General features: G+C 52.6%; 3 protein-coding genes across 5 annotated transcripts in view; 2 read left to right on the forward strand and 1 right to left on the reverse strand.

Moving 5' to 3' along the window:
• YIF1B (Yip1 interacting factor homolog B, membrane trafficking protein) overlaps positions 1-27540 on the forward strand; it is a 78761-nt gene that overhangs the window by 15711 nt on the left and 35510 nt on the right. The gene's annotated exons all lie outside the window — the stretch shown is intronic.
• On the reverse strand, positions 1163-26412 carry SPINT2 (serine peptidase inhibitor, Kunitz type 2). Of its 2 annotated transcripts, XM_056136812.1 has the most exons (7): positions 26003-26412; positions 8301-8471; positions 4751-4810; positions 3820-3870; positions 3309-3470; positions 2669-2707; positions 1163-1776 (listed from the first exon to the last, which is right to left on the reverse strand). In XM_056136812.1, exons 1-7 carry the CDS (start codon positions 26100-26102, stop codon positions 1610-1612), a joined length of 750 nt encoding a protein of 249 aa, XP_055992787.1. In that variant the 5' UTR covers positions 26103-26412; the 3' UTR covers positions 1163-1609. The 2 variants fall into 2 exon arrangements, with proteins under 2 accessions (XP_055992787.1, XP_055992786.1); XM_056136811.1 differs by lacking the exon at positions 4751-4810 and having other exon boundaries at positions 26003-26245.
• The window catches only part of DPF1 (double PHD fingers 1), a 60696-nt gene continuing 35510 nt past the window's right edge, over positions 2355-27540 (forward strand). The window contains exon 1 of the mRNA XM_056136807.1: positions 2355-2360. The gene's annotated coding sequence lies outside the window, so the exon portion shown is untranslated. The remainder of the gene's footprint in view (positions 2361-27540) is intronic.

A 27540-nucleotide genomic window follows, 5' to 3' on the forward strand; every position in this document is an offset into this window, starting at 1 on the left:
CAGGCATCCACTGCCCAGGTGATGAGGTACTGCTCTCTCCAGGATCAGAACGCGCACCCCTGACCCCTCTCTCTCCATCATGCACTCTCCTCATCCCCAGAAGTGCCATTTGCAAGGGTCGGATGTGGAGGAACAAGCATTTGCACACGGACCAGGGCAGGGTGTGGGCAGGCAGGGTCCCACCTCAGTGAGGAGGCATGAGTTGAAACCCCTCTGGGGGGCCCCTGATCAAGAGGGCCAGGGCTTGGGGCTGAAGACACAGTACAGTGGTTAGGGTACTTGCCTTGTATGTGGTCAACCCAAGTTCCATCACCTGCACCCTATAAGGTTCCCTGAGTCCCATGAGGAGTGATCCCTGTGCATAGAGCCAGAAAGAAGTAAACCTTGAACACTGCCAGTGTGGCCCCCAAAGGAAACAAACAAAAAAATCAGTTCCGTGGGATGTAGCCAGAAATCTACATTTGGGGAGGGCCACACCCACTGGTGTTCAGGGCTTGAGCTCGACACTGTGTTCAGGGATCACCTGGTGGGTTTGGGGAGCCATATGGGATCAAACCTGGGTCAGTTGCATGCAAAGCATGCACCCTACCTTCTGTACTATCACTCCAGCCCAGAAATCTATTTTTAAAAATTAATTTAATGTTGGTTCCCAAGCAGTATCCAGGGGGCTCAGGATCCACTCCCTGCAATACTCAGCCAACCAAGCTGGATGGTTTGATGTGATTCTGTGGCTAGAAGCTACTATCAGGGAAATCAAGGGACATCCCACTAGTGCTCAAGGGCCAAGAGGGCATGGTGGTGCTGAGGGATAACTCGCGCACTGGAGAGAGAGCAAAGATCATCACTCACTACAGACTCAGTGAAGCCTGTTCAGGTTGTGGGGTGAATGACCTCGATGGACCTCATTGATGATGTGACAGACTCCATGCTGGGTAGGAATGTATTTCTAGAACGGGACAGCTCAAAATCAGGCTGAAACCGGCATCTCTCTCCAGGCAGAGGGCTTCAGGGATGGGGTGCCAGCTTTGCCCAAAGAGTCCTGGCTCTGATCCCTGGCACTGCATGGTCCCCTATGCACTGCCAGGTGTACCCCTGAGCACAGCACCCCCCCAAATAAAAAAATAACCTGGCAGTCCGTAAAGAAAGGAGGCAGATGCTAATAACCATTTTAAAAGGGAAGGCCCTTTTTTATTAAACGTGTACATTTCACTCTTTTTCTTTGAGAATCTAAAAAAAAAAAAACCCAAAAAACAAAAACACCTTTTGTTCTGCTTACTGAAAAAACAAAAACCAAAACCCAAGTATCAAACAAAGGGAACTAGTGAAGCATCAGCACTGTGACAGTAAAGGAGGCACTAGGATTCAACAAGCGAAGGAAACACACGTGAGCACAGAGAGGACTGGGTGGCGCCTCTGGCCTGGCTGGGTGCCCGCGCCATTATCTGGGCTCCTCGTGCCGAACCCCGGGCAGCAGCCCGATCCCTTCCAGAGAACACAGACTTAAGCCCTCAGGAGCTCCGGGCACAATCACTCTATTTAAAGCGCACAGTGGGCCCTCCCTCCTTGGCTCATGGCAGGGCTGGGGCAGGGGCGCTGGGCCACAGGGCAGTCACAGGACGTATGTGTTCTTCACCAGGTGCTCCTTGTCGTCCATGGAGCTCCAGATGGTTTGCAGATGGTGCTCGTGGTTGCTCCGCGCCACCTTCATCAGGCAGATCACGGAGCAGCCCAGCATGAGTACCAGGATCAAGAAGAAGATCCCGGCCAGGACCACCACTGTGGAAGAGGCAAAGACGTGAGACTGCGGGTGAAGGGGACGCCTGGGGCTCAGGCAGGGTCCCCCTCTCTGCCACTTCTCAGGGGCAGCCAGCAACGGAGTCCCTGTGCGCCTCTGGTGGGGACGCAAGCATAAATTTGGGGGTTCTGGTCTCCACAAACCCCAACCAGCCTGAGAGAGGCGGGGCAGCTGCGGGCATGGCCGCCACCAGGGAAGGGGTCAGACTCAGCGGCAGAGATGGAAGGGGATCCCGTGTACCTCATGCCCCGAATGGTCAGCAACATTTGTGACCCCTCCTGCCCTCCACCCCCAGCTGGCAGCCTGATCCCAGCTCTGCTGCCTTCCAGTATGGAGCAGAGAATGCAGGGCTTGGCTTCCAAGAGGAAAACAAGGCCAAAGAGACCAAACCAGTGGGGCAGGTCCTGGGAGCCAACAGGCCCTCACTGACGTCAGGCTTGGCACTGCCAGCCTCCCAATAACACAACTGCTTATGGACAGGAGCAGGGCCCTCCAACTTCTTCCGGACACCTTGCACCCAGGGCAGCACAGTCCCCCCAAGTCTGGAACGTGACGCAGGGCTGCAGCCACATATTCTCCCACTGGGAGAGACCAGTCACCACTTGGTCCAGCTGCCCAGTCCCTTGGGGGCAGAACAGACCCTCCCAGAGGTCCAAGTGCCTCAGAACACAGGAGGCTGTGATGCACACACGCATACACACATGCAAACACACACAAGCGCACACACAGGCACAAAGTGTGCACGCACACAGGGACACGCAGGCAGGCACACAAGTGCGCGCGCGCACACACACACACACGTACGCTCAAGCACACACGCACACTATGCCGAGCCTAGGCCAGCAGGTAGGGAGGAGGGTGCAGGCCACTCACATTTGGCGTCACGGGGCAGCGAGAGGCTCAGCTGTTTGCCTGCAGGAGAAAACACAGCCTTAGCAGAGGCCCCTGCACCCTGGAGCTGACCCCAACGATCCTTTCAGCCCTGGCTTTGGGGAAGCTCTTTCCAGGGGCTCCACGCAGCCGTTCTGAGGCTTTTTTTTTTGTTTGGGGGGAGTGGGGGACTCACAGCTAGCTGTGCTCAGGGCTGACCCTGGCTCTGTGCTCTGGGGCTCGGGGAACCACACATGGGGTGCTTGGGATTAAAGCCAGGTTAGCTGTGTGCAATGTAAGCTCTCTGCCCACTATACTATCTCTCCAGGCTGTTTTTGTTTTGGGGTCACACATGGAGAGTCAGGGCTACTCCTGGCTGTGATCATGAATGTCCCCCGGCACTGCTCAGGGAACCCATATGTGGTGCCAGGGGATCCAAACCAGGACTGGAGCCACTACACATGAGTGGAAGACAAGTGCCCCACCTCCCCTCCTGTACCATCTCTCTGGAGCACTGTTCTGAGGCTGTGAGGCCTTGACACCCCAAGAGGGACAAAAGACGCATCTGCCCAACAGCCAGGGCCTACTCCACTAGGGAACCAAAAAGAAGTAGGGTCCAAACGGCAGCTGTCACCCGCCTCACCGGAGCAGTAGTGCATGCATTCCTCCTTGGAGAGATAGTTATTCTTGTTGCCCTGGCAACCTCCATAGATGAAGACGTCACAGGATTTTGTCTCGGTGTTATAGTACCAGCGTGTGAAAGCCGCGCGGCACAGCCCAGTGACAGCCTTGGGGACGCAGTATTCTAGGAGCAAGACAGCCCAATGAGCGCCAGTCAGCAATGCCCAGAGACAGGGAAGGAGCTAGAATGTTCCTAAGGGTCAGCCAAGAGCCGCTTCCCTGCTCTGGACCCTGGTGAGCCACCCACCCTCTGCTCCCTCTTGGGGAGACGGTGCCATTCTGGAAGGTCCAAGGCCAGCTCTGCTCTTGGCATCTCTTATGGAGTCCCAGGTGACCCTCTTCATCCTTAGGGAACCCAAGGCACACTGGCTGGGGCACTGGCCCCCTCCTCAAGCCCCTGAATGGCCACTGTCACATATAGCCCCACTTTCCACAATGAACAAACACCTATCTGGAAAGGGGGAACTTCTTACCCTCATAGTTGAAATCGATGGGATTTTCTTCTGTTTCCTGCCTCATGGATGCTGAAAGACAAAGAAAGTCAGTCAAGTAAGGGATGCTGTAAGGGTCCAATGGGGGACATGCGCATGAGGGAACACTGCTCAGTCACCTCTGCCCCATGGCTGTGGGTGTACAGAGAAGGAGAGCTAGACGGTCAATCACCACCGCAGCTCAGCCCAGGACCCCCAGAGGTGCTTGGAAAGGCAGTCAGGAGGCAACTTACTCTCCAGGAGGACCAAGATGGAAACCAGTCACCCTGCAGGGCCAGGCAGGAGGAAATCACACATAGGCTTGGAACTTCTGAGCCAGCCAAGCTCGTGCTGGCAGTCTTAGCCAGCCAACCACAGAATGAGGGACTGTCAGACAAAGGACCAGAGCCCAGACTGTCCTCGGTGGGGTGGGGTCTTGCCAGGTGAGCCAGAGTGACCTTGGGTTAGCCGGGCTGTGCTTGCTGGTACATTTAACCACTCGGCCCAGGCTCCAGATGCACAGTCCTTAGATGAGGAGGAGGAATGGTGCAGCTGCTGAGAGCACCACAAAGCAAGCTGGAACAAAGCGCAGGATCAAGGCCTGTAGGGTGAGGTGGTGGAGGGCAGGGAGTTGGTACCAGGTAGCAAGAACCACCACCAGGGACAAAGCAGAGGAAACAGGCTGGTCAGATTGTGGCGGCAGGAACAGAAGAGACAGCCCAGCAGGCAGAAGTTGCCACAGTGTCCCCAGCTGGGAAGCCCGTGGGATCCTGGGGCCAGCAAAGGACACATAGCTCGGGCAGGAAAACCCCCATTTGCAAGGGTGAGTCAACAGAACCGGTAGGTACGGCCCTCAGGGAGTTGTAACTCCCAAGTGACGTCCTTGCACTGCACCCATTGGATGTCCTCACTCATCCTGGGTCTAAGGACCTACCACTTAGGACAGAGGAATCAGTTCCATTATTGCTGGCAGCGCCACCATCCAGGGTCTTCTCTGCAGGGGACAAAAGCGCAATAAGGAAGCGTGCCTGCACCATCAGGGCGTTGCACACCCACCTGCTGAGACAGCAACTGGGAAGCCAGGAGCCCAGTGACTCCCACTGCAAGGCCAACAAAAGCCAGAGAAGTGCCGCAGAAAAGAGAATGAACGGCTTCCAGGGTCCAGGCACCTGCTCAATGCTAGAACCGACTCAGTACATTCTATTTTTCTTATTTTGGGACCACACCTGGCAGTGCTTGGGGACTGTATGTGGTGCTGGTCAGGAGACTGAGCTGGAGGTGGAGGTAAGTGGGTGCCTCCCTGCAGTGTTCTCTCCCCAGCCCCATTTTAAACAAGGGCTGATGGCGAGATACTCAAACCCTGGAGAGCTCAGGGGCCTCCAGGTCACACCCATGGCAATCTGGGGGCTTTGGACATGCACCACACATGTCACCTCTCTGGGGTCTTTTAGGGCCATACCCAGCAATGCTCAGGGAGACCATATGAGGTGCTGGGAATTGAACCCAGGTTGGCTGCATAGGAAGTAAGTGCTCTACCTGCTGTATTATAGCTCTGGATTTTTTCTTTAAATCAGTTTTTGCCACATGTACCACATGTGGCTTACTCCTGGATCTGTGCTCAGGGCTCTTTCCTGGAAGGACTCTAGGGTACTGGAGGTACATGTAGGGTGCCGGGATTCCAACCCAGGTCAGTTGCACGCAAGATAAGCACTCTGCTCGCTGTACTTGTTCTCTGTCCCTCTGACCCCCTCTAGTACACTTTAAAGTCAAGGAGATACACCAGAGTGTAAATGTACTACAGTCTTTTTCTTTTTAAGCGGGGGGAGGGTAGTGCAAACTGAACCCGGGACCTCGCATGTGAGGTACATGCTCTACCACTGAGCCTCACCCCAGGCCAAAAGTGTACTTACTGCCACTAACAGTGCACTAAAAAATGGTTAAAATGGAGTTGGAGAGTACAGCAGGAAAGGCAGTTGCCTTGTACACAACTCCCTGGTTTGATCCCCAGCACCTCTAGGTATGCCCCAAACCAACGGAACAATCAAGGGGGAGGAGAGGGAGAATGGATAAAATGGTCATTTGGGTTGGGTCACACCTGGAAGTGGTCAGGTATCACTGTTGGTAGCATTCAGGACACTGTATGCTATGCCAGAGATCCAACGCATCAGTTGCATGCAAGGCAAAAATCTTTCAATTCCTGTACTATTTCTGGTCCCCCAAATTTGGGGTTGTGGCACCCCAGGGGAGCCACTCCTGACTGTGCTCCAGGGGAACCGTATGTGGTACAGTGATCAAAATCAGGTCAGCTGTGTAATCTCTGTATAATCTCTCCAGCTCCTATAATATGCCCATAGACACACCAAGTTAAGGTGGTTTCAGGAAGCACAAAAAATGGGGTGCAGGTAGAGTTGGGGGGGATGGAACACATACTTGCTGGACCCTGAGGCCTGTGGAGAGGCTGGATTGGTCTAATCTGCTGCCATTGGACACAGCCCCAGACGCAAACCAGCTCCCCACGTTCTGCCTGTCCTTGGCAACCTCCTGGGTACCTGCCCGCATACTCGTCAGGAGGTGAAGGGGGCCCTGGGCCTGCACTTGTGGTCCCCACGGGCTCCCAAGGAGCATGCCTGCCCGGGAGAGACGGTGCCCTCAGATGGAGCGGTGTACCAGCTCTGCCCGCTCCAAATGAAACCCCGATGACCACAAGCTTCCAAAAGCAAAACCCAGGTATGCGAGTTCAAGGAATAAGCCTCCAGGCCACATGGCTGCAGTGGAGATGGTCCGTCCCTTCCTGTCTCGCCTCCTGCTTGGGGTCGTGGCTGTCACACCAATGATGTGCCTCTCGGCGCCATCTCAGCGATCCAGAGACTCCCAAATGAATCTCAAAATGGATTAGCTCCCTACAGAGAGGTCTCTGGACCCCAACCATTTACAATTTTAGAATTCCAGAAGCACGAGGTCACTTGATATTCATAATAAGCAACAGAAAATAAATTATTTAGCATCTGCCCCGGGGCAGGCAGGCTTGAACGGTGGTGCGAAAATTCGAAATAATGGTGGTGGGATTGGTGTTGAAATATTGAATGTATCAATTAATGTGAGCAACCTTATGAAAATAAAAAATTTTTTTTTTTTAAAAAAGAGACAGTGCCAGCTGCTCAGACTGTCTTACTTCCCCCAGACTCACAGAAAGATGCCCCCGAGACAGGCAGGAGCTGGCCAGACTCTAGGCCATGTGCACCCTGATACCTTCTCTCCTCCCCAGACCAGGAGCAACCAGGACACAGCTGCCAACTCCGAGGACAGACAACAAATGGTATTTCCTCTAATTTCTTCCACCACACCACACACCACACCACACCATGGCTCACAAAGGGGAAACAGAATAAAAGCAGACACCACAGACACCACCTGGTCTGCTGTCAGCTGCCTCCCCTCCACTAAAAAAGGGCAAGGCGCTCACCTATCAGTCAACCCTGCCCAGCTCCCTCAACCCTCCTGACCCTTGCTAAGGCCCGCTGGACCCAGGCACATCAGGGGCTGAAGCCTTGCATGCTCAAGGCCCTAAGATAAACACAGCTGTTCCCTTACCCAGAACCACCAGCAGTGCCTCAAGCCTCTGAAGGGACCACTGATCCAGGCACTCATTTACTGCCAGTGCTGCCAGGACTGGGTTGTCCCCACTGGTGACACAGGTCCTCGTCACACCCATCTGATTCCTGTCCCCATAGCTCAATGTGGGAGGATTACAGGTAGGGAAGGGGACAAAGACAGCAAGCCGGAGCTTGCTCACGGGCTGGGGGGGGGGGGGGGGGGGGTGCAGTGAGCCTGGAGGATGCCCACATACCCAACAGAACCTTCACATCTGGGCCACGCAGCCGGAAGGGCTTCAAGGAGTCGCATCTCCTTAGGAAGATGTGCATGAGAACTTGTCCTCAGGACTTGCTGATAAAGGCCCCCCCGTCTCACTGCCCGCAGTGCTCAATGGGCCTCGTACCCTGTGGGACCTCAGGATGACCATGTGGAGGTGCTTGGGGTCAGCATCACTCTGGTTCCAAGAGTTCGACTCTGGTTAGCTGGTCCCTAATCCATTGGGTCAGGGAGTTCCTCAGTCATCTGTCCCAGCGCTGAAAATACACCCCAGGGACCAGAGCAAGAGGGCAGCCAGTCTCAAGTGGACTTGGGGAACTCTCCTCCAGAAAGGAGGGCCGCTTCCTCCTGAGGGGGCTATGGTGTGGAACCTATACTCGCAAGTGGGAGACGGGAAGTTGGGGTGAAGATGCAGAGCTGCCCTCCTGACTCCAGCCCGTGGCTTTGCTCCCTTCCTGTGAAGGGGCAGAAGTGCAAAACCATCCTCATGTGGCTTCTGCTTCTGGAACTCCCAGATTCGGCTGCAATGAGGCAACAAGGAGCACAAGACAGTTACCTCCGGATGCATGCATGGTCTCAGAAGGGTCACGTGGCCCCAAGCAGCACCGCCTTACCTGTGACTCCGCCACAGCTCTTCACACAATCCTCCTTGGTCACATAGTTATTGCCGTTGCGGCCACAGCCACCGTAGACAAAGGGCTGGCAGGCGCGCTCGGTGACATTGTACCACCAGCGAGGAAAAGACGCCCGGCACCTGCCCACAACCTTCGACACCAGGCAAGAGTCTGAAACGCAAAGCAGAGCACAGTGAGCCATGAAGACGAGCCCAGGCTTGGCAGAGGGCCCCTGAAACTTGGGCCAAGGCTCATGAGCACCACCAGGAAAGGCTCCTGGGCACAGGGCTAGGGGTCACCCCTGAGCAGGATCAAACCCAGGTCCATGTGGGCAAAGCCACCGCCCTTGCTGTGCTATTGCTCTAGCCCAGAAATGTCTCTTACTGGGGCAAGAGAGATGCGCAACTGGCTGGAGGCTCCCTCTGCATGCGGGAGGCTGGAGGGCCAACTCCCAGCACTGCTGGAGCGACTCCCAAGTGCAGACCCAGAAGGAGTCCCAAGTACTGCTGGTATGTCCCCCAAACCAAACCAGAAATGTCCATTCAAACTTGGACGAGCAGCCAGGGCTTCAAATGGGTGGTGCATGGCATGCCTCACATGGTGATGCCGTGATTCCCCACACCACCACACAAAGAAACTAACAATTGAGCTGAAACCAGCATGCCCGCTGAAGCAGAATGATGATCCATCAGTGGAAATCATTAAAACTATTTCCCTACTCTGTGTACATTTGAAATTCCCTAATAAGAAGGGGCTGGGATGTGGCTCAGCGATATTTTGTTTGCATGTCTGAGGCCCCAGGTTGAATCCCCAGCAGTGGAAAAAAAAATTAGAGGAGAAACGCTAATCTCCAGAGCTGAGAAGAAAACTCAAGTGGTGTAACACATGGCACTGCGTGGTCCCACAGAAATTGGGATGGGGTGGGTTTGGAGCACTAGACGGTGAGTATCACCCTTCTTCATAGCAGGACTAGAGCAGCGGCCATACTTAGAATTTGGCACCAGGGGGCTGGAGAGATAGCACAGCGGGTAGGGCGTTTGCCTTGCACGCGGCTGACCCGGGTTCGATTCCCAGCATCCCATATGGTCCCCTGAGCACTGCCAGGGGTAATTCCTGAGTGCAGAGCCAGGAGTAACCCCTGAGCATCGCCGGGTGTGACCCAAAAAGGAAAAAAAAAACAAACAGAATTTGGCACCAAAAGACCAGGCTGCCAATCACCGTGAGTGACCTCCAAGGCCCTTGAACACCACCTGGGAGGCCCCCAGTACTAAAAAAGAAAACAAGTCACTTGCTTTTGTACTTACTTTTTTGGGGGGCTACACCCAGCAGTGCTCAGGGCTGACTCCTAGCTTTGTGTTCATGGAACTGAATCTGCACAAGGCAAGCACCCTACCCACTGTGCTATTCTGTTCTGATTCCCTTTTCAAAGACTTTTGTTGGGTGGCCTATAGTACAATGGGTAGGGCGTTTGCCTTGCATGTGGCTAACCTAGGTTCCATCTGTAGCATCCCATACAGTCACTAGAACAGCCAGAGGTAACCTCTGAATATGCAGAGCCAGAAGTAACCCCTGAGCACTGCTGAATGTGGCCCCCCCAAAAGTAAAATTTAAAATACAACCTTTTGTGGGGGTGTTGGGCCACATCTGGTGGTACTCAGGAGATTGTAGGTGGTACCGGGGGTTAAACTGGGGCTGGCTATGTGCAAAGCGAGAGAGCACCACTTACCCCTTATGCTAGCTCTCTGACTGAAAAAGCTATTTTTTCTTTCTTTTTTGGGTCATACCCAGTGATGCTCAGGGGTTACTCCTGGCTCTGCACTGAGGAATTACTCCTGGCAGTGCCTGGGGGACCATATGGGATGCCAGGGATTGAACCTGGGTCGGCCGTGTGCAAGGCAAACGCCCTACCCACTGTACTATTGCTCCAGCCCCTGAAAAAGCTTTTTTGGGTAAAATATTCCTGGCTTCGTGTTTTGGGGAACAGTGGAAGAAAAAATGCGTTGGTAGGAAGAGAAAGTCATTTGGATTGGAGATAAAAAATTATGAGACTTATGGAGTTCATGCCCAGTTCAATCAGCTAATCAGTAGCTGAATAAACAGCAGTACTCCTACATTAAAAAAAAAAAAAAACAACTTGTGTTTCCTGCTAAATCATCTTCCTTGAAACACACAAGCAAAGCAACTGTTTGTTATGTGTTCACTTCTCAAGCTTTAAGAATAAAACATTTATAACATAAATGCTTACAAGCAATTTAGTTAGAATCTGTGTGATAAAATGGCCTCTCCATTCCCCAAGGAGCATCTAGGAATAAAGAACTCTGTCTCGAAACAGTAAGGGACCAGATCAGGTATCCTTAGTTGGACCTCGCTTCAGCCAGTTATCGGCTCAGAGCTTTTACTTTTATTCCAATTAAATTTAAATACAGAGACCAGAGCCATAGTAAAATGAGTAGAGTGTTTGCCTTGTTGTATGCTGCTAATCCCAGTTTGATCCCTGTGCCCCATATTGTCCCAAGCCACACCACAAGTGATCCCTGAGCACAGAGCCAGAAGTAATCCCTGAGTACTGCTGAGTATGACCCCCCACACACAAAAAAACCCCAAAATATAGGGGCTCCCCCCCCCTTTTGGGTCACACCCAGGAATGCATGGTGTTACTCCTGGCTCATGCATTCAGGAATTACTTCTGGCGGTGGTCGGGGGGCCACATGGGATGCTGAGAATTGAACGCGGGTCGGCCACGTGCAAGGCAAATGCCCTATGCTCTGTGCTATCACTCCAGCCCCTAGTTTTTTGTTTTTAAATAAAACCCAGAGATAACTATGAAAACACTGTACAAAAATTCAAAACACACAGGTGTACTTTTTTCCTCTTTTTGTTGCAGGGGTCACACCCAGCATAGCTCCAGATTCACTCCTGGTTCTGTAGTCAGGGCTCACTCCTGGCGAGGCTTAGGGGACCACATGTGGTGGAGGGATAATACCTGATGGCCTGTGCTATGGCTCTTGTCTCTCAGAGTATTTATTTCTAAAGCCCACAGTCAAACTGTCAGTCTCATGGGAACAGCCCAGTTTTCTAAGCAAGGAGACCAAGGCTTATGGTGGTTCCGAAAAGCATGCAGCAGCACAAGGCCGTGAATTCAGGCTGGTTAGATTAGAGTCCAGGCACTAACAAATGACCCTGAGATGGACAGGAAGAAAAAGCCTCTAATAATCAGTGGGAAAAACAGAAAACAAAAATTGCCAGAAAGTCCAAACATTCCTCAGATTTTTATTACAGTCTTTATCACATTCAGCAAGGCCAGGCCCCATAAAGTCGTGTGAAATGACAGGGACCAGGGACAGCACCACACCCCAAACTGGCCAACCCAAGGGGGACAAACTCAAGAACTTTTCAGGAAACGATTCCTTAGTAATTCAGTATTAAATTACATTAAATTAAATTTTCAGAGATGTAAAAGGATGTATTGGTTTTAGAAGAGACAGAACAATGTTTGGAGCCCTATCTATGCTCATAATTACTAGTACAAAGGAAATATAATCAATGGCTTCAAAACGCGGGGGGGGGGGGGGGAGAAAAAGCTAAAGAGAGTCAAACTTGGTTGACACTCCAGAACAAGTGGAATTCCTCCCCTAATTAGAAACAGCAACATCCAAGGAGCCAATAGTAGAGCAGGTAGGGAATTTGCCTTGCGTGCGGCCAGCCCAGGTTTGATCCCCAGTATCCCATATGGTTCCCAAGTACTGCCAGGAGCAACACCTGAGCATCTAGCTGTGGACCCCCCACCAAAAAAAAAAAAAAGGAAAAAGAAGAAAGAAAAGAAAGCAACATGTGGGGCCGAAGTGATAGCACAGAGGAACTCTCCTTGCAGGCAATCTACTTGGGTTCAATCCCTGGCATCTCATAGGGTCCCCCAAGGACCACCAGGAGTGATTCCTGAGTGCAAAGTCAGAAGTAACCCCTGGACATCACTCGTGTGGCCCCAAAACAAAAAACAAAAAAGCAAAAAAGAGCAACATCCTACAGGCAAAGCCTCAGGGATGCTACATCAGATGGCAGATGCAACAGCTCGGTGGTGGTACCTGCCGTGCGTGTAGGCATGGGCCTTGAGGTCAATCCTGAGCCCCCCTACCACCCTCCATGATCTGTGTGATCTCCAGTGCCCCCAACCAAGCATGTGGTCCCCAGCAAAAACACTACACCTTTTTCATCACTGCAAAGACTAAAAAGAAAACTTGGTAAGACATTTTGAACATGATTCTACTATAGAACTGCCAAACTGACCAGTTTGTGTCATAGGAAAGAGGGCACAGACAGGGCACACTGGCTCTGAAGTTACCAGAACCGTAAGCGAGACAACAGCCCCTGGCCCAGACGACCTCACCTTCTGTGCCCTCAGCAGGAATGATGCTTCCGACAGGATACCACAGAAGGCTCGCAAGCACTGCTACCTAATTCAACTGCACAGAATTAAGCTGGTGGTATCTACTCTTACAAAACATACAATTGCAGACATGACTACTCTGAAAGGCAAATTTACTTTAGTGACATAGTTCAAACATACTGCAAAGGAGAGAAAATAAAAGTTAAAAGTAAAGTAGCTACTTCTCAGCTTTATGAACTTCTAATGTGTGTGTGTGTGTGTTTGTGTGTGTACGCACGTGTGCAACAGTCCAGTGAGCAAAGCACTTCCTTACCCATGGTTGACCAGGGTTCCATCCGTGATACCACACAAGGTCCCTCTGAGCCCTGCCAGGTACATTCAAAACAACAGCCAACAATACTAACAGGAGAGAGAAAAACACACTTGGCAATGTGCAGGGGCTTACTTCTAGCTTGCACTCAGGTGTCACTCCTGTGGTATTGAGTTCAGGTCTGCTGCGTTCAAGGTGAGTGCCTTGAACCTTGTACTATCTCTCCGGTCCCAAAATACCTTTTGGAGAATCTTAGTCCTGGACATTTTCCTCCCTTGAGTGCAGCCTTCTAGACTCCCTTTGCACTTAGCTGGAAAGCCCTGATTATTACGTGACTGGCCTGCCCAGGTGCTTCTCTGAGCACCTTCTGAGAAGGTCCATTGTGAATAGTGCAAGCATAGAAAACAACGGAAAATTACTTGTCTTTATCAGAACAGTCAAACATTTAGAAATTTAGGGGCTAGAGAGATAGTACTGTGGGTACAGTGTGTGCCTTGCACCGGCCAACCCAGGTTCAACCGCAGCACTCCAGATGATCTCCCAGCCCTGTCAGGAATGATCCCCGAACACAGAGCCAGGCATAAGCCCTGAGCATCACTGGCTGTGACCCAACCCCCCCCCCAAAAAAAGAAAGATGAGGGCTGGGAGTTGGCTCAAAGAGCAGGTACACATATAAGGCATGCAGGAATCGACCTCAACATCACGCTGCCTGCCAAGCAACCCCAAAGCACCTCACAGGAATAGTTCCTGAGCACTGGTAGGGTTAAGATCCCAAAACCAAGGAAAAGAAAAAAGTAAAAACACTCCCCTTAGCTCAACAGCCCACAGGCAACTGGACAGTCCCTCTGAATTTTTTTTTTAAATGTCGTGGAAGCCGCCTGCATCCCATCCCCAGCTCTGAACCCCTTCCTCCTTCCAGAGTGTTTATAAAACATCCTGTTCACATTTTCCAAGTCATCATCCCAGAACTCCGCCAGTCTTGCATGTGTGGTCAGAAGCTCTCAAACTCCTGGTTCATGTTTCTTGTAACAGCGCTGACCCCACATTCCTCACGTCTCTCCTTTGCCAAAAATGCTGCAGCACGCCTTCACTGCTGGAACCAGCTCTGTGCTTCACTGAAGGCACTGGGAATTCTAAGGATAATGGCCAAAGGGCAAAGGTCTCCCATAATCTTCAGACACTCCATAGTCATACTGACACAAACCATAGAGACTATATTTCAGCCCTTAGTATCAAAGAGAAAGTAAGTCATTTAATTCAAGTTTTAAATATAAGGGCAACTTATACACCATCCACAAAAGACTTGGCGGTCAGACCTACCCCAGCTGGACTCTGGCCCCCAGACAGCTTGCTCCTGCGGTCAAACAGCCTCATCAATGACTCAGGGGTTAAGGCATTGGCCTTGCACAGCCCACCCTGCCGCTATGCCCAGCATCACATGGTACCCTGAGCGCCACCAAAAACGATCCCTCCTGAGCACTGTGGGGTATGGTCCTCAACCCCGCCACCCCCAAAGGTCCACAATGTTTAGTCAGGATAGAAAAATGTCCAAGACACGCAGAGCGATAGTATAGCAGGTGGGGCATTTTCTTTACACGCAGCCGACCTGGGTTCAATCCCCGGCATCCCATATGGTTCCCCAAGCACCACCAGGAGTAATTCCTGAGTGTCGAGCCAGGAGTAACCTAAGCACTGCCAGGTGTGACCCAAAAAAACCAAGGGGAGAGGAAGGAAAGGGAAAATGGGAGGGGGGGAAAGAGAGAGAGGGAGGGAGGGAAGGAGAGAAAGGGAGAGGGGAAAAAGAGGAAGACAGAGGGAAGGAGGTGGGTAGAGGTCCAAGACAGGGCTGGCCAGCAAGATAGTACAGCAGATAAGGAGGCTGCTCTGGGGAGCCCAGGAGTCGGGGTGGGTGCGTGGCAAAGGCTGGACTATGATTGCTAAGGAGAGCTGGGCCCCTCAGCTTTTGGCAAGTGTACAGGCAGGTTTCCAAGAGGCTGCCAAGGAAGAGAGAGGCAGAACGAGGGGAGCTGGTTTCCATCTGGGGCCATGTCCAATGGCAGCAGGTCAGGCCAGTCCAGCCTCTCCACAGGCCTCAGAGTCCAGAAAGTTCCCTCTCATGGACCCTGCCTGCACCCCTTTTTGGTGCTTCCTCAAACAAATCCTTTCACCCCACCCCCTTAACTTAGTGTGTATATGGAGGGGAATAGAGGGGTACAGTATTGAGAGTAGAGAGATGTACAGTGGGCAGGGCACTTGTCTTGCATGCAGCTAACTCAGATTTGAACCCTGGCACCCAGTACCAGCCAGGAGAGATCCTTGAGTGCAGAGTAACCCTGAGTTCTCCTGAGCAGGACTCAAAAACAAAAACAAAACAAAACGAAAGATAAAAGGAAAATGTCAAAGATTAAATAAAAAACAAAAGAATATTTTACTTACTGTGATATCCTTTCTCAACTTTTAATTTAGACACAACTATGAATCCACTTTTAAGGAAAGGAATTAGATGAGGGAGAGGCTTTCACAACTGATTCTCCTTTTTTATCTACAGCTGAACATTCTAATTTTGTCCATGAATGACTTTATTACTAAGGACTAAGCAGTGGTCTTACCTGGAAGTGGACTATAGCCCTTCTGTTTCCTTAAAATTTCCAATTAATTTACAAGCCAGGAGTCATCCCAGAGCCCTGAGCACAGGTATGGCCCCATCCCCTAACACACACACACACACACACACACACGTTTTTGTTAATTTTAAAACTAATCTGCGGGTATAGGTCACTGGTAGAGTATTTGTCTGGTATGTATGAGGTCCTAGGTTTGGTTTCTAGCACGCCCCCTCCCCCCAAAAAAATTAAATTACACATGAAATAAAGTTGAGTGTTCCAAATTCCCTAGTACCTTTAGCAATACTAAGCAGTGTCACTGGCAACCATTGCCTCTGTCCAGACAGGAGCTTTCAGAACGAAAGGACAGTCCTTTTTTTTTTTTTTTTTTTTGGCAGAGTGACTGAGGAGGCTTTCTCCCCTGAGGGGCAGGTGTCCATCACAAAGTATGCAGCTGAGTGCCCCACATCTGGGGAAATCCTAAGGGTCAGCCTGGCCAAGAAAGCCACCTTCACACTTTCTCAGCTTCCTCTCCTCCTCACCAGGGAAGCCATATTTTCCTCCTTGCAGTTAGGGGAGGCATGGAGGAGCCTCCTCAGTGGTACCGGGGAGCCCTGGAAATGCTGAGGGTCATCCAACATAGTTCCAGTGGTGCTCAAGGGCTACACAGTTCTGGGGATCAAACTCGGGGCATCGGTGCATGCCAGGCATACACTTTAGAGCTTTGAGTCCTTTTCCCTGCTCCAACGGTTGGACAGTCACCCTGGGAGGGGCCGGGAGCTGGCTCAATGGGCAGGGGTGCGTGCTCTGTATGCACGAGCCCTGGGTCCAAGCCACACCACTGAGTGGTCCCCCAGCACCACCAGGTTTGTCTTGGGGCCTCAAAACAAAAGTTCTCCTGAGATCTACAGGGAAAACAGTTGAAAGCTGGCCTGGGAGGTCTTTCTGTGTGAAAAGCTCTGTTGGTAACCGCCACCTGAGCTAGAGCCAGAGACAGCCAAAAAGCGGAACTTTACACAAGGTGAAATATTATAATCACACCCTAATTCTCAGGGCTTGTAAACCACACAAGAGATTAAGGAAATGTTCAGCGCAGAGACACAAACAATGGTCACTTGGCAAATGTGTCCAGGGCATACTGGAGGCGAGCCTGCAGGAGCTGTGGAGGGACACAGACAGCAGGATTCTGGCACCCTGACAACTGTGTGACCCCTGCAGGGTTCCTAAATTCCCCCAGTGGGAACAGAGTATGTGCAACAGAGCCAAAAACACTTTCCTGAAGCTAGAAAATGGGTAAACCCAACATTTGTGTGTGTGCGAGCATGCGTGTGTGTGTTTGTGTGTGTGTGTGTGTGTGCTAGTGGGGGCACTTCAGTGAAGCTCAGAACACGTGATGACGAGGAGCAAATCCAGGCCTCCGAAGACAAAGCACATGCACTGGTCCCCTGCACTATCTCCATGGCCCAAACCTGAACCAACGATTCTGCAAGGAGTGCTCCGAGAACCGTGCCTGTCAGGGAACAGAACTGAGTGCCGCCCCCACCCCCAAAGTATGTGCTCAACCCTTTGTGCTCTCGCTCTGGCCCCAAGCCCCACTCTCCTTTGCTTCAGGGTCACACCTGGCAGGCTCAGGAGACCATATGGGGTGATGGGGAATGAGGGGATTGAACAGGGGTCCGATGCTGCACTGCAAATGCCTTCCCCACCATACTACACCTCCTGCCCCAAACCCCATACTCTTATGTAAGTTTTGGTTTGTACCTAGGATCAAACCCTGGATCTCACACATGGATGAGTTCTATCCTCTAACCCCAACCCCACCCCCATCCTTTAAATTAACCAACCTCATACTGATGTAGACCCGACTTAGTAAAACCACCACGCAGATTTCAGGGGCATGGAATATCGAGGCTGACTAAAGACACTTAGGGTGGAACTCTGCTCAAGGCCACCCTTGTCTGTGACAGAGTATCTGGTCTCTGAACCACCCACTGCCTGGTGACAGTCCCAAAGGCTTATACTTTCTGATTCGGATCTGGATTCCTAGGACCTTAGAAACCTGTCTGGAGTTTGGTACAAGGGCTTTTTTCTATGCTAATGAGATGACTGAAGGCTAGGGGAGGGCAGTTCCTAGCTTTAGGCCAGGGTCATCAGAGACACCCCTGCAGGATTCAAGTGCTGCCCCCTCCCCCATCTGCCAGGGAACAGAGGGTGGGAGACAGGGTTGATAAACATGTCCAGCCTGAAAGACAGCTTAAGAGGCCAGAGCACAGGCCAGAGAGATCGTACAGCAGGAAAGGCGTATGCCTTGCATGCAGTTGACCTGGGTTCTAGGTTCGATTCCTGGCACCCCATATGGTCCCCTAAGCCCCGCCTGGAATGATCTCTAATAACAGAGGCAGGAGTAAGCCTTAAGCACTGCCAGGTGAGGCCCCCAAAGAAAACAAAACCAATACAAAAAGAGGGTAGAGAGTGTATTGCACACAGGAGGCCCGGGTTCAATCCTGGGCAACACACCTCAGCAACTGGGAGCAGCTCCTGAGCACCTCCAGGTGTGGCCCCAATGTCCTATACCCTCAGCACCCTCCACTCTCCTCTATCCCAATGCTCTGGACCTGAGCTCCCCAACTCTGCCAGGTTCCTCCTATTCCCAAGGTTATGAGTGGGGTACCTGACCTAAAATCCCTGCCCAAAGGACACCTAAGAAAGCTAAAAAGCTCCCCAGGCTGGAGCTGGGCACGTTTCCCCCGACCCTCACCTTGTATACATACCTCAGACCTCATCAGGGTCCAGCACCTGCACGGCATACGGCGGCGCACACACCCACTCCTGTCAACCAGCCCCCCAGGAAGCAGGAGCCAGCCTCCTCCTGAGTGCGGCCAGGTGTGGCCAAAAATAATAAATAATTTAAAAACAGTAACACAAATTAACATCTTAATCAAGCAGCACAACCAACATGCCTGGGGAGTGCCTCACGCCAGAATTAGTAAGGATGTAAGCTGTGTTGAGGACCCCTCCAGATGTTGGGGGCTCATCCAAGTACCTCTGGCTATTCATCTGTATCTTTCATGATGAGAAACTGGCATCTCTGAAGCCATTCTAGAGAAATTACTCATCTACCTGAACGGGTCTGAAGACTTGGAGCTAGAACAAAAAGCCATTGTTTTAAGAAAACACTAGGGGCTGGAGCAATAGCACAGCGGGTAGGGCGTTTGCCTTGCACGCGGCCAACCCGGGTTCGGTTCCCAGCACCCCATATGGTCCCCCGAGCACCGCCAGGGGTAATTCCTGAGCGCAGAGCCAGGAGGAACCCCTGTGCATTGCCGGGTGTGACCCAAAGAGCCAAAACAAAACAAAACAAAACAAAAAAACCACTAAGTGGGCTGGAGTGATAAGTACAAATGATAGGCAGGGTGTTCACCTTGCAAGAGGCCAACCTGGGATCCTTCAAGATCAATCCCCAGCATCCTGTATGTTCCCTTGAGCACTGCCAGGAGTACTCTTCCTGCTCTTCGTAAGTGCAGAGCAAGGAGTAACCCCTTGAGCACTGCTGGGTGTGGCCTAAAAGCCAAAAAAAAAAAAAAAAGAATAAGCAAATAATTGTCTGACATCACCCAGAGGTGCTGTGAACACCAATTCTTTTATCTCATCTTCCTCTGTCCAGCCAGTACAGACCTGACTTTCCCTTGCTCAGGTGCAGACAAAGAAACAAGCCCCTTCTCTGTCCCTGAGGTAGGAGAGAACATACTTTATAATATTTATATATTTTATATGATATTTAATATAAATAAAACGTATAGATAACATATTTATAGTAACAGTTGTATTTATTATCAATTTTAATTTTTTAACGCAGTAAATGTGCTTTATCCCTTAGCTTTCAGGTTTATAATAATAAAACAGTAAGCACATTGCCCTGGATTTTGTGAGCCCTTCTAACAAAACTACTTAATCAAAGGAAGGGGCCAGGGAACCCTCCGTTGACAGGTGACCAGATTAAGTGCAGGGCCCATCTTGGGCCACCACTGGTCTATGGGGTACAGCTAGATGTGGCCAGAAAACAAAAACATTGAAATAAGTAAAATCAATTTTTAAAAATTTGACAATGGGGCTGGAAAAATAAAGGCAGAGCACTTGCCTTGCATGCAGTCAAGCTGGGTTCAATCCCTTTGGTCTCCCGAGCCCCACCAGGAGTAATCCCTGAATTCAGAGCCAGGAGTAAAGGAAGCCCTAAGAACACTCAGGTGTGTCCCCCCTCACCAAAAAAAAAAAAAAAAATCAAAGATCTGGCATTGAAGCAATGACACACGGCTCTTGCTGGCAGGTTCAATCCCATATGGTCCGGAGCCTGCCATGGACACAGCTGAGCACAGCCCCTCCTCTCCTCTAAAGACCTATAAATCCTTGGTATTTAGGAGATAAAATATTGACATTTTAGACACAAAATATTTAGATATAAAGCTTATACTATATATATAGTCCTGACAATGCAAACCTTGGCACTGTTTCTTTCCGTCATCCAACAGGACTCTAGATTCTAAACCCTAGGTAGCTTCACGGCAGCCCATCTGACGAAGATGAAAGGAAACGGGTACTTCAGACATCGTTCCTGGAGCTGGGGCTCGCAAGTGCTCTTGGATTATTTTCAGGAACTCAGGAAGTGACCCTCCTCTGTGGGATGGCAGCCTTTTGGAACATGCTTTTTCCTCATCTGTCCCCCCACAGACATACTGTGCCAGGCTGCACCCCCGAGGCGCACACCCCAACTGAGCCATATCCCCGAACCGAAGGACCAGATCCCCCACTGAGCCACATCCCCGGCTATATATTTTATGAAGCTAATAACAAAGTATTCTTATGTCTAATTTTCCCCCCTAACTTGCCGAAGAAAACAGCCTAGAACAAACAATAGAATCTGAGGTAACCATGGACAAACTTACATACGGGGACCCATGTTTGCTGGTAGGCAGGAGGCTCTGGGATTGATCCTGTGCCCTACACGGTCATCATCATAGTAGAGTGTGTGTGTGTGAGTGAGTGAGAGAGAGAGAGAGAGAGAGAGAGAGAGAGAGAGTGTGTGTGTGTGTGTGTGTGTGTGTGGATCATGTAGCCAGAACGACCCAACCCCCAAATACCAAAACAAACAGAGAAAGTAACAAACCCCCAAGTTTCTGGGCCTCAGAATCCTGGTCCCAGCATTCCTTCCCAGGAACTTTCCTAACAGCTCTTATCAGAAAAAAATGACATGTGACCAGAATCATGACAAAGACAGCCACTTATAAGCCGCACCCGAATGGCTCATTTGCCATTGCCACATCGTCACATCCGTCATGTGGGGCCTTCTGGGATTCATGGCGTCATTTCACTGTGATCCCTTGAAGGTTCCCTTCCTTCCCCTTCCCTTCACTCTCCCTCTCCCTCCCTTCCTCCCTCTCTCCCTCATCTCAGGCTGCCTCACCCACCAGCTGCATTCCCACATCTGTCTCAGGACAGGCAGACCTCGAGACACACAGGCAGATCTTCGAGGCACTGCAGGAATGTCACAGACTCAGTCAGGGCTGGGTAATAGGAGAAGGGTGAAAGCAGAGACGTGTGTTCTGTGTATTCTGTCACAGGCTGAGCTCACCTGACTGACCAAGGCGGAGAACAGCAATCACTCTCCCTCCCCCAGGCTTACTCGCCCTCCGCGAAAGACTCACAACACCAAGCTGTACCCACTTATTTTCATAGTATCCATCACCGCAGGTTCCATGCTCCTTCATTTATAAAAATCTTTCTTGATTACAAGGTAACTGGTCAGAAGAGACAAGACCAGGCTAGGGCACTTGCCTTGCCTGTGGCCCACCCTAACCCTCCTCCCCCCTGAACTACACTGGGTGTGGCCCCCAAATCAAATATAAGAATACAATGTCACTGGTGTGGACTGGGGGAAGGAGTCGATTCACAGGCCCTAAAACGCTGCCTGTCCCCTGGAAGGGCCTCAACATATGTGTTGACCAAGTGTTACAAATTGTCCCGGAACCAAACTGGCCGCGAGCAGACAAATGCCTCTTCTGTTTGCGAACAGGAACACAAAGGCAGGGCCCTGGCCGTCACAGGCCCCCGCCCCTCTATACCTCAGCTCTGACCTGTCATCAGCCCTTTTACCACCAAGTTTACGGATCCCCTTGGGGGAGAGGAGAGAAAGGAGGGGCCAGAGCAACAGGCCAGCGGGTAGGGAGCCTGCCTGCATACAGCAGACTCAGGTTGGATCCCCAGCATTCCATGGTCCCTCAAGTCCACCAGGAACCATCCCTGAGCAGATCTGGGAGTAAGCCCTGAACACCAGAGGGTGTGGCCAAAACAAACAACCTTCAGAAAAGAGAAAGGTAAGCTCTGCTGATTTCCTCAAGTTTCACCTTCCGTCCAAACTGGGGAGGGCATAAGGTACTAAGGGAATCTGGAGCTGGCTTGAAAGTGAGGTGGACACTGTTACACAGAGGCTGCCACACTCGTCCCCAGTGGAAATTCCTGGCCACGGACAACAAGAAACATGAGCCAGGTAACTATTAACAGCACTGCCCAAGGCAAGGCAGGAAGTTCCCGGCAGCAGGAGCTACACCTGACTGACTCTCCCCAAAGGAATTTTCAAAGTTCTAATTTGAAGAGAAATCATATTATTACCTGCTCTTGTATTGATAAACATTATGGAGGGGAGGGGGGGCTTTCATATACCAGGACTTATTACCTGAAGAAGAGACAAAAGGGGCTTTCCTCCCCTAGTAACAACGACCCACCCCCTGCTGTTGAATTCCAAAGAGCTGAGCTTTGAGGCCGGAGGGACAGTACAGTACGGTGCGGTGCGGAGGGCACTTGCTTTGCACAGGGCTGACCCGGGTTTGATCACCAGAATCCCATATGGTCCCCCCAGGCTGGCCAGGACTGATTCCTGAGTGCAGTCAAGAGTAAACCCTGAGCACTGACAGGTGTGGCCCCAAAACAAAAGCAAAAAACCCAAGAAGCTAGATTTTAGTTACCTCCTCTCATTAAAGGGAACCTATTACTTTGTGTCTTTTTTTCTTTTTGCAGTGACATGGTTCAACCCTGGGTCCCATGCTGACAAAGCTCTGCCACCGAGCCACATCACCAGTGTTTTTAAATATTTAAGTCACAACTGCAAGCAGAGAGACAAAGCCCAAAAGGAGGGGAGGTGGTCTCCATCTGGTCTGAAGGAGAACTCAGCACCAGCCCGGGGGTAGCAGGGAAGGGGCTCTGGGACACTAGATCTTCAAATCCTTCAGAAAGAACCAAGAAACAAACAAACAAAAAACTCCCAGTCCCAGAAACTGTCCAGTGCCAGAAAGCCAGCCCGAGGCCTTCAGGGCCCTCCACCGCGACTAGACCTGAGGGCTGAACAGCCACCTTCCTCTGCAGGTCAGTGCTGCGGCTCACCAGGCGCCCAAGTGCGCAGTACCCCTCTGAGCCCCACTCCGTCTAGAGACTCCGTGACTTCCCTCACGGACTCAGCAAAACAGTATCAGGTTTGTCTCTATCTCTTCTCCACTCCTAAGCCTCACACTCTTGACCCAGCAGAAAAAAATCTCTGCTTTCCTCATTTTCTTCTCAAAACTCTCCTTCCTTGTCTACAGTACCCTGTCCTCCTCACTCTTTTTGTTTTGAGGCCACATCCAGAAGTGCTCAGGCTCCTGGCTCTGAAATCAGGGATCATTCCTGGTGATGCTTGGAAGACTATCTGGGGTGCGAGGGATCAGACCTGGGTCAGCCACTATAAAGCCACGCTCCCTCCACACTGTACACTCCAAGTCTCCCTGTCGTTCTTACCCCCTTCCAAGTGGGTAAGTCTGGGTCCCAGTGCTATTTCTAGAATATTCTCTCAAATCCCCTAGGGCTCCCTACCTTGTGCCTCCTTAGCTGATCCAGGTCACTACTCCTCTCCTCATTTCTTCATGATTTTAGCTCTCTAGCCCTTCGACCTCCACTGCCTCCTTACAATTTCCATACCAAGGCTGATGATTTTCAACCATCCCAGCCAGACCTCTAGGTCTACCGGGGTGGGGGTGGGTGCAGGGCACCGGATATTCTCTTCCCCCCAGCCTAGACCTCGCCTCGTACCTGCAGCCTCCTCAGAACCTCAGTTCCTCAGTTCACTCACTGTCCAGCACAGCTTTTCTACTTGACACTCTGCAAAACCTCAACTCCAATAAACAACCCACAGGCCAGACCTCCTCTCCACCATCCCCTGGCCGCCTCATGTATTCATACAGATCTATTCCAAACCTTTATAATCGTGCCCTGACACAGACCCTCTGCACCCTTCCTTGTGGCCTTGCACATGGCTGGAGAAACATTTCATCAGCCAAAAACCCTGCTGCCTAAGAAAAATCAATCAGGAGAGACAGGAAAAGGGGGGGAAAAAATCCAAATTCCCTCCTGCCTGAAATTAAGCTGTTGAGAGCTTTCAAGCAAACAGAGCTTCAGATAATGAGGGCATTAGTTCACCCAGGAGTACTTCTGAAAGGTCACCAGGTCTAGTCAGCGCGGCAGCCACTGGGAATGGAGACCAAGGGCCTCTGCAGCCAGACCTGGGCCACCCACTGCTCCTGAGCAGCCCTAACTCCCATGCCACACCAGCTGGTCTCAAGGACGAAGAAACAGAGCAAGAAGCGCAGGAGAGCAGAGGTCAGCCCTAGACTCGGTCTGGCAAGTCCCAGGCCTGGGAAAATGATGTATGGCCTCCTAATTGCTTCCCTTAAAAAAAAAAATCAAGAATGCCAACAAATTCCAGTTGATCCTGCAAGAAGGAATTGACGCCTGCTTTCTGGTCTCCAGCTGGGGGGCCCTGTGCAGCCCTTTACCTTCTTTTTCCCTCTTCCGGGGGAACAGGGAAATCAGGTCTCAGTCACCGGAACATACATCCTGTTTGCTCTCTTCCCCTAATCCGATGGCCTCTCAGTCCAACACCTGGCCCCAGCCTTCTTCTCTGAGCTCCCTCAGTCCTGCCCCAGCCCTGCCCGCTCTTCCAAAGCTCCCCCACCACAAAGACCCTGGCACTCCACTACGGCCGGATCCTGAGCCCTGGGTTTGGCCCCTCAATCTCAGCATCAGAGTTCAGGTGTGCCCTGTTGGTATTCTCAGCACTGCTCATTTACTTCCTAGTACTTTCACGCTGTGCTCAGTGCTCAGCACTGCTCATTTACTTCCTAGTACTTTCACGCTGTGCTCAGTGCTTCTCCTCCAAAATTTTTTTTCCCCCTTTTGGTGTCTCCCACTAGAACAGAAGCTCCGTGGGTGCAGGAACCTGGCTCGTCTGCATCAGTCACCACCAGCGCTGGCAACATCCCTGCCGTCGCCTGAGAGGCTCCAAACGTTTGGCTTCACCCAGAAATTCTTCTTTCAAGAAAGTGTGGCTGAAGCAGTGAAGGTCCTAGTAACACCTGGTCCGAAAGACCTCTTGGGCCAGATAGTCAACCTGGGTTTGACACCCTCCCTCACTCCCGCCCCCAACACTGCATATGCTCCCAGGAGCACTGCCAGGAGTGTTCTCTGAGCACCAAGTCATGAATAAGCCTTGAATACAGCTGGATGCGGCCTCATGCCACTGCCCCCCTCCCCCCCGCAAAAAACCTGCCAGGTCAAATCTCCTTAGATGTGGAGGTTACATCTGGGCGTACCCTTCTCTACCTGGAAAAGCCAAGCCAAAGACTGCGAGGTCAAGTCAATTTTCCCGTAAGGTGCCACCCCTGCCCCTCTGGCCCTTCTCTTCTCCTTCCTTTAGGCTGTCACCTAGACAAAACTCCTGAGGGTGGCGACCGGCCATCAACATTTTCGGGGGAGCCTGAACAAAAACTCAAAAGGGCTCGGGGGTCTGCTTTGGAGGCAGGAGGCCCAGGCTCCATCTTCGGCGTCGCGCGATTCCTCCCAGGCACCAACGGGTGTGGCCCCCAAACAAATACTGTTGTGGCGTTTGTCCAGCAGCCAAAGACTGGGGGCGGGGACTTCCTCTCTGCGGCTGAAGCTGCCATCCAGGCCTGCCTCCTTGGGCTCTCCTTGGCAAACCCAACTGGCGGCCGCCGCTCACCCCTCCCCCGACACCGGGCCGGGCCACTGACCGCCCCCTCCTCGGGGGGCCTGCGCCCCAGCCTCCTCCTCCTCCGTCACCGCCCGGACACCTGCAGGCCCAGCTCCCCCCGCCCAGCCCCCATCACATAGGTTCCCCCGCCCCACCCCCCACTAATCAAGGCCCTGTCTCCCAACGGCTGGCACCACCACGCCCCCCGACCCGCGAAGGCGTCTCCAACGTCCTCCCCGGCCAACGCCTCGGGCTCGGGGCTCGGGCCCCCTCGCCCCGCCTCCGCCGCCCGAGACCCCCGCAGCGGACCCCTCGGCCGTCCGCCCGGGCCCTCACCGTAGATGCCACGTTCTCCGTCGGCCTCCACCGCTCCGAAGAGCAGCAGCGATGCCAGCAGGGCGAGGAGGGCCCGGCCGTGCGCCCCGAGCTGCGCCATGCCCGCTGCCGGCCCGCGGCCGTTGGGGTCTCGCGAGCAGGTGCGGGAAGACCCTCTCGGCGCACGCGCACTCGGGCGGGGGCCGGCCGCGCGCGCAGGTGCGGGCGCCCGCGCCGAAGCTTCGGGAAGGCCGCGCTCCGCGGCACCGTCGGGGCGGGGGTGGGAGGGGAGGCCGACGCCGCTTCCGAAGCCCGCGAGGCGGCGCGGCGCAGCCCACGGGCCCTCTCGACGCTCGGTGGGCGCTCGAGCCAATGGCGGCCGCCGGGAAGCCGCTCCCGGAGGTGGCTGGCCCGGGAGGGGGCGGGGCGCACCTGCGGGGCGGGGCGCAGGCGCAGAGCGGACACCTGCGCGCCCGGCCCCCGCCCTCCGCGCACCTGGGCCGGCCCGGGCCGCGGGCCGAGGGGCGGGGCTTACGCTGGCACCGCCCGGGGCCGGGGCCCCTCCCCCCTCCGCCGTCCGGGCGCCCTGGGGCTGAGCCGCGGGTGCAAAGTGAGGGCGCCGGTCCGCAAAGCCTGTGGCGTGCCCGTCCTCTCGCCGCCTCCTTTCTACCTTTGAGGATTTATTCCCCACTTAATTCGACCTTTGTGGAGTGTGCCTTGCTGGGAAGCCAGACGTGGCCTGCGGCAACAGACAGAAAGAGCCCCGAGGAAGCATGACTAAGCAGGCACAGGCTGGGTGAACAGGATGGGTGGTGGAAGACCATGATGGGGACTTCCCGGCTGTTCCCCCCCACACACACCCCACCCCCCACCCCCCCCAACTTTCAGCCCCGAGAGCATCCCGCCCCGGAGGGAGGGCTTCCTGGAGATGGTGATGGATGGGTTGGAACGAAGTCCCAGTCTCCTCTGATCCCGAGATGGAGACAAAGGCCTAACCGGAATAAACTCTGATGTATATGCACTAATCAGGCCTAAAAAGAGGAGAGCCAAGAGGAGGCTCCTGATCCCCGTTTGGAGACTTAGGAGGCCTTCCTGGGAGTGAGCCTAGTCTCAGAGGAGGATTGACGGCAGCCTGCATAGAGTAAGGGATAGCCAACTAGGGTAATTAGATGCATTGGTAAGATCCGGGCTGTGGCTCAGTGGCAAAGCATTTCTTTTCTTGAGTGTGAGGCCCTGGGTTTGATTCCCAAAGCCACGTGGTTCCCTGAGGAAGGCCAAGAGTATTCCCAAAACATCTAGTAGGGGGTATCCCTTAAGCACTGATGGGTGTGGCCCAGCAACCAAAGTAAATACATGAATAAAAGTAAGTTGTGGGGACCAGAGAGATCGTACAGTGGATAAGGCACTTGTCTTTGCACACAGCTGACCCAAGTTTAATTCCAGTCATTCCATATGGTTAAGCCCCCAGGGATGAAGTCCAAGTGTAACGCCAGGAATAATCCCGGAGCACTGCCAGGTGTGGCTCAAAAACAAACAAAAAAAAAGTTGGGCCTGAGCGA

This window comes from Sorex fumeus, unplaced genomic scaffold (assembly GCF_029834395.1).
Source record: "Sorex fumeus unplaced genomic scaffold, SorFum_2.1 ptg000122l, whole genome shotgun sequence".
NCBI classification, from domain to species: domain Eukaryota; kingdom Metazoa; phylum Chordata; class Mammalia; order Eulipotyphla; family Soricidae; genus Sorex; species Sorex fumeus.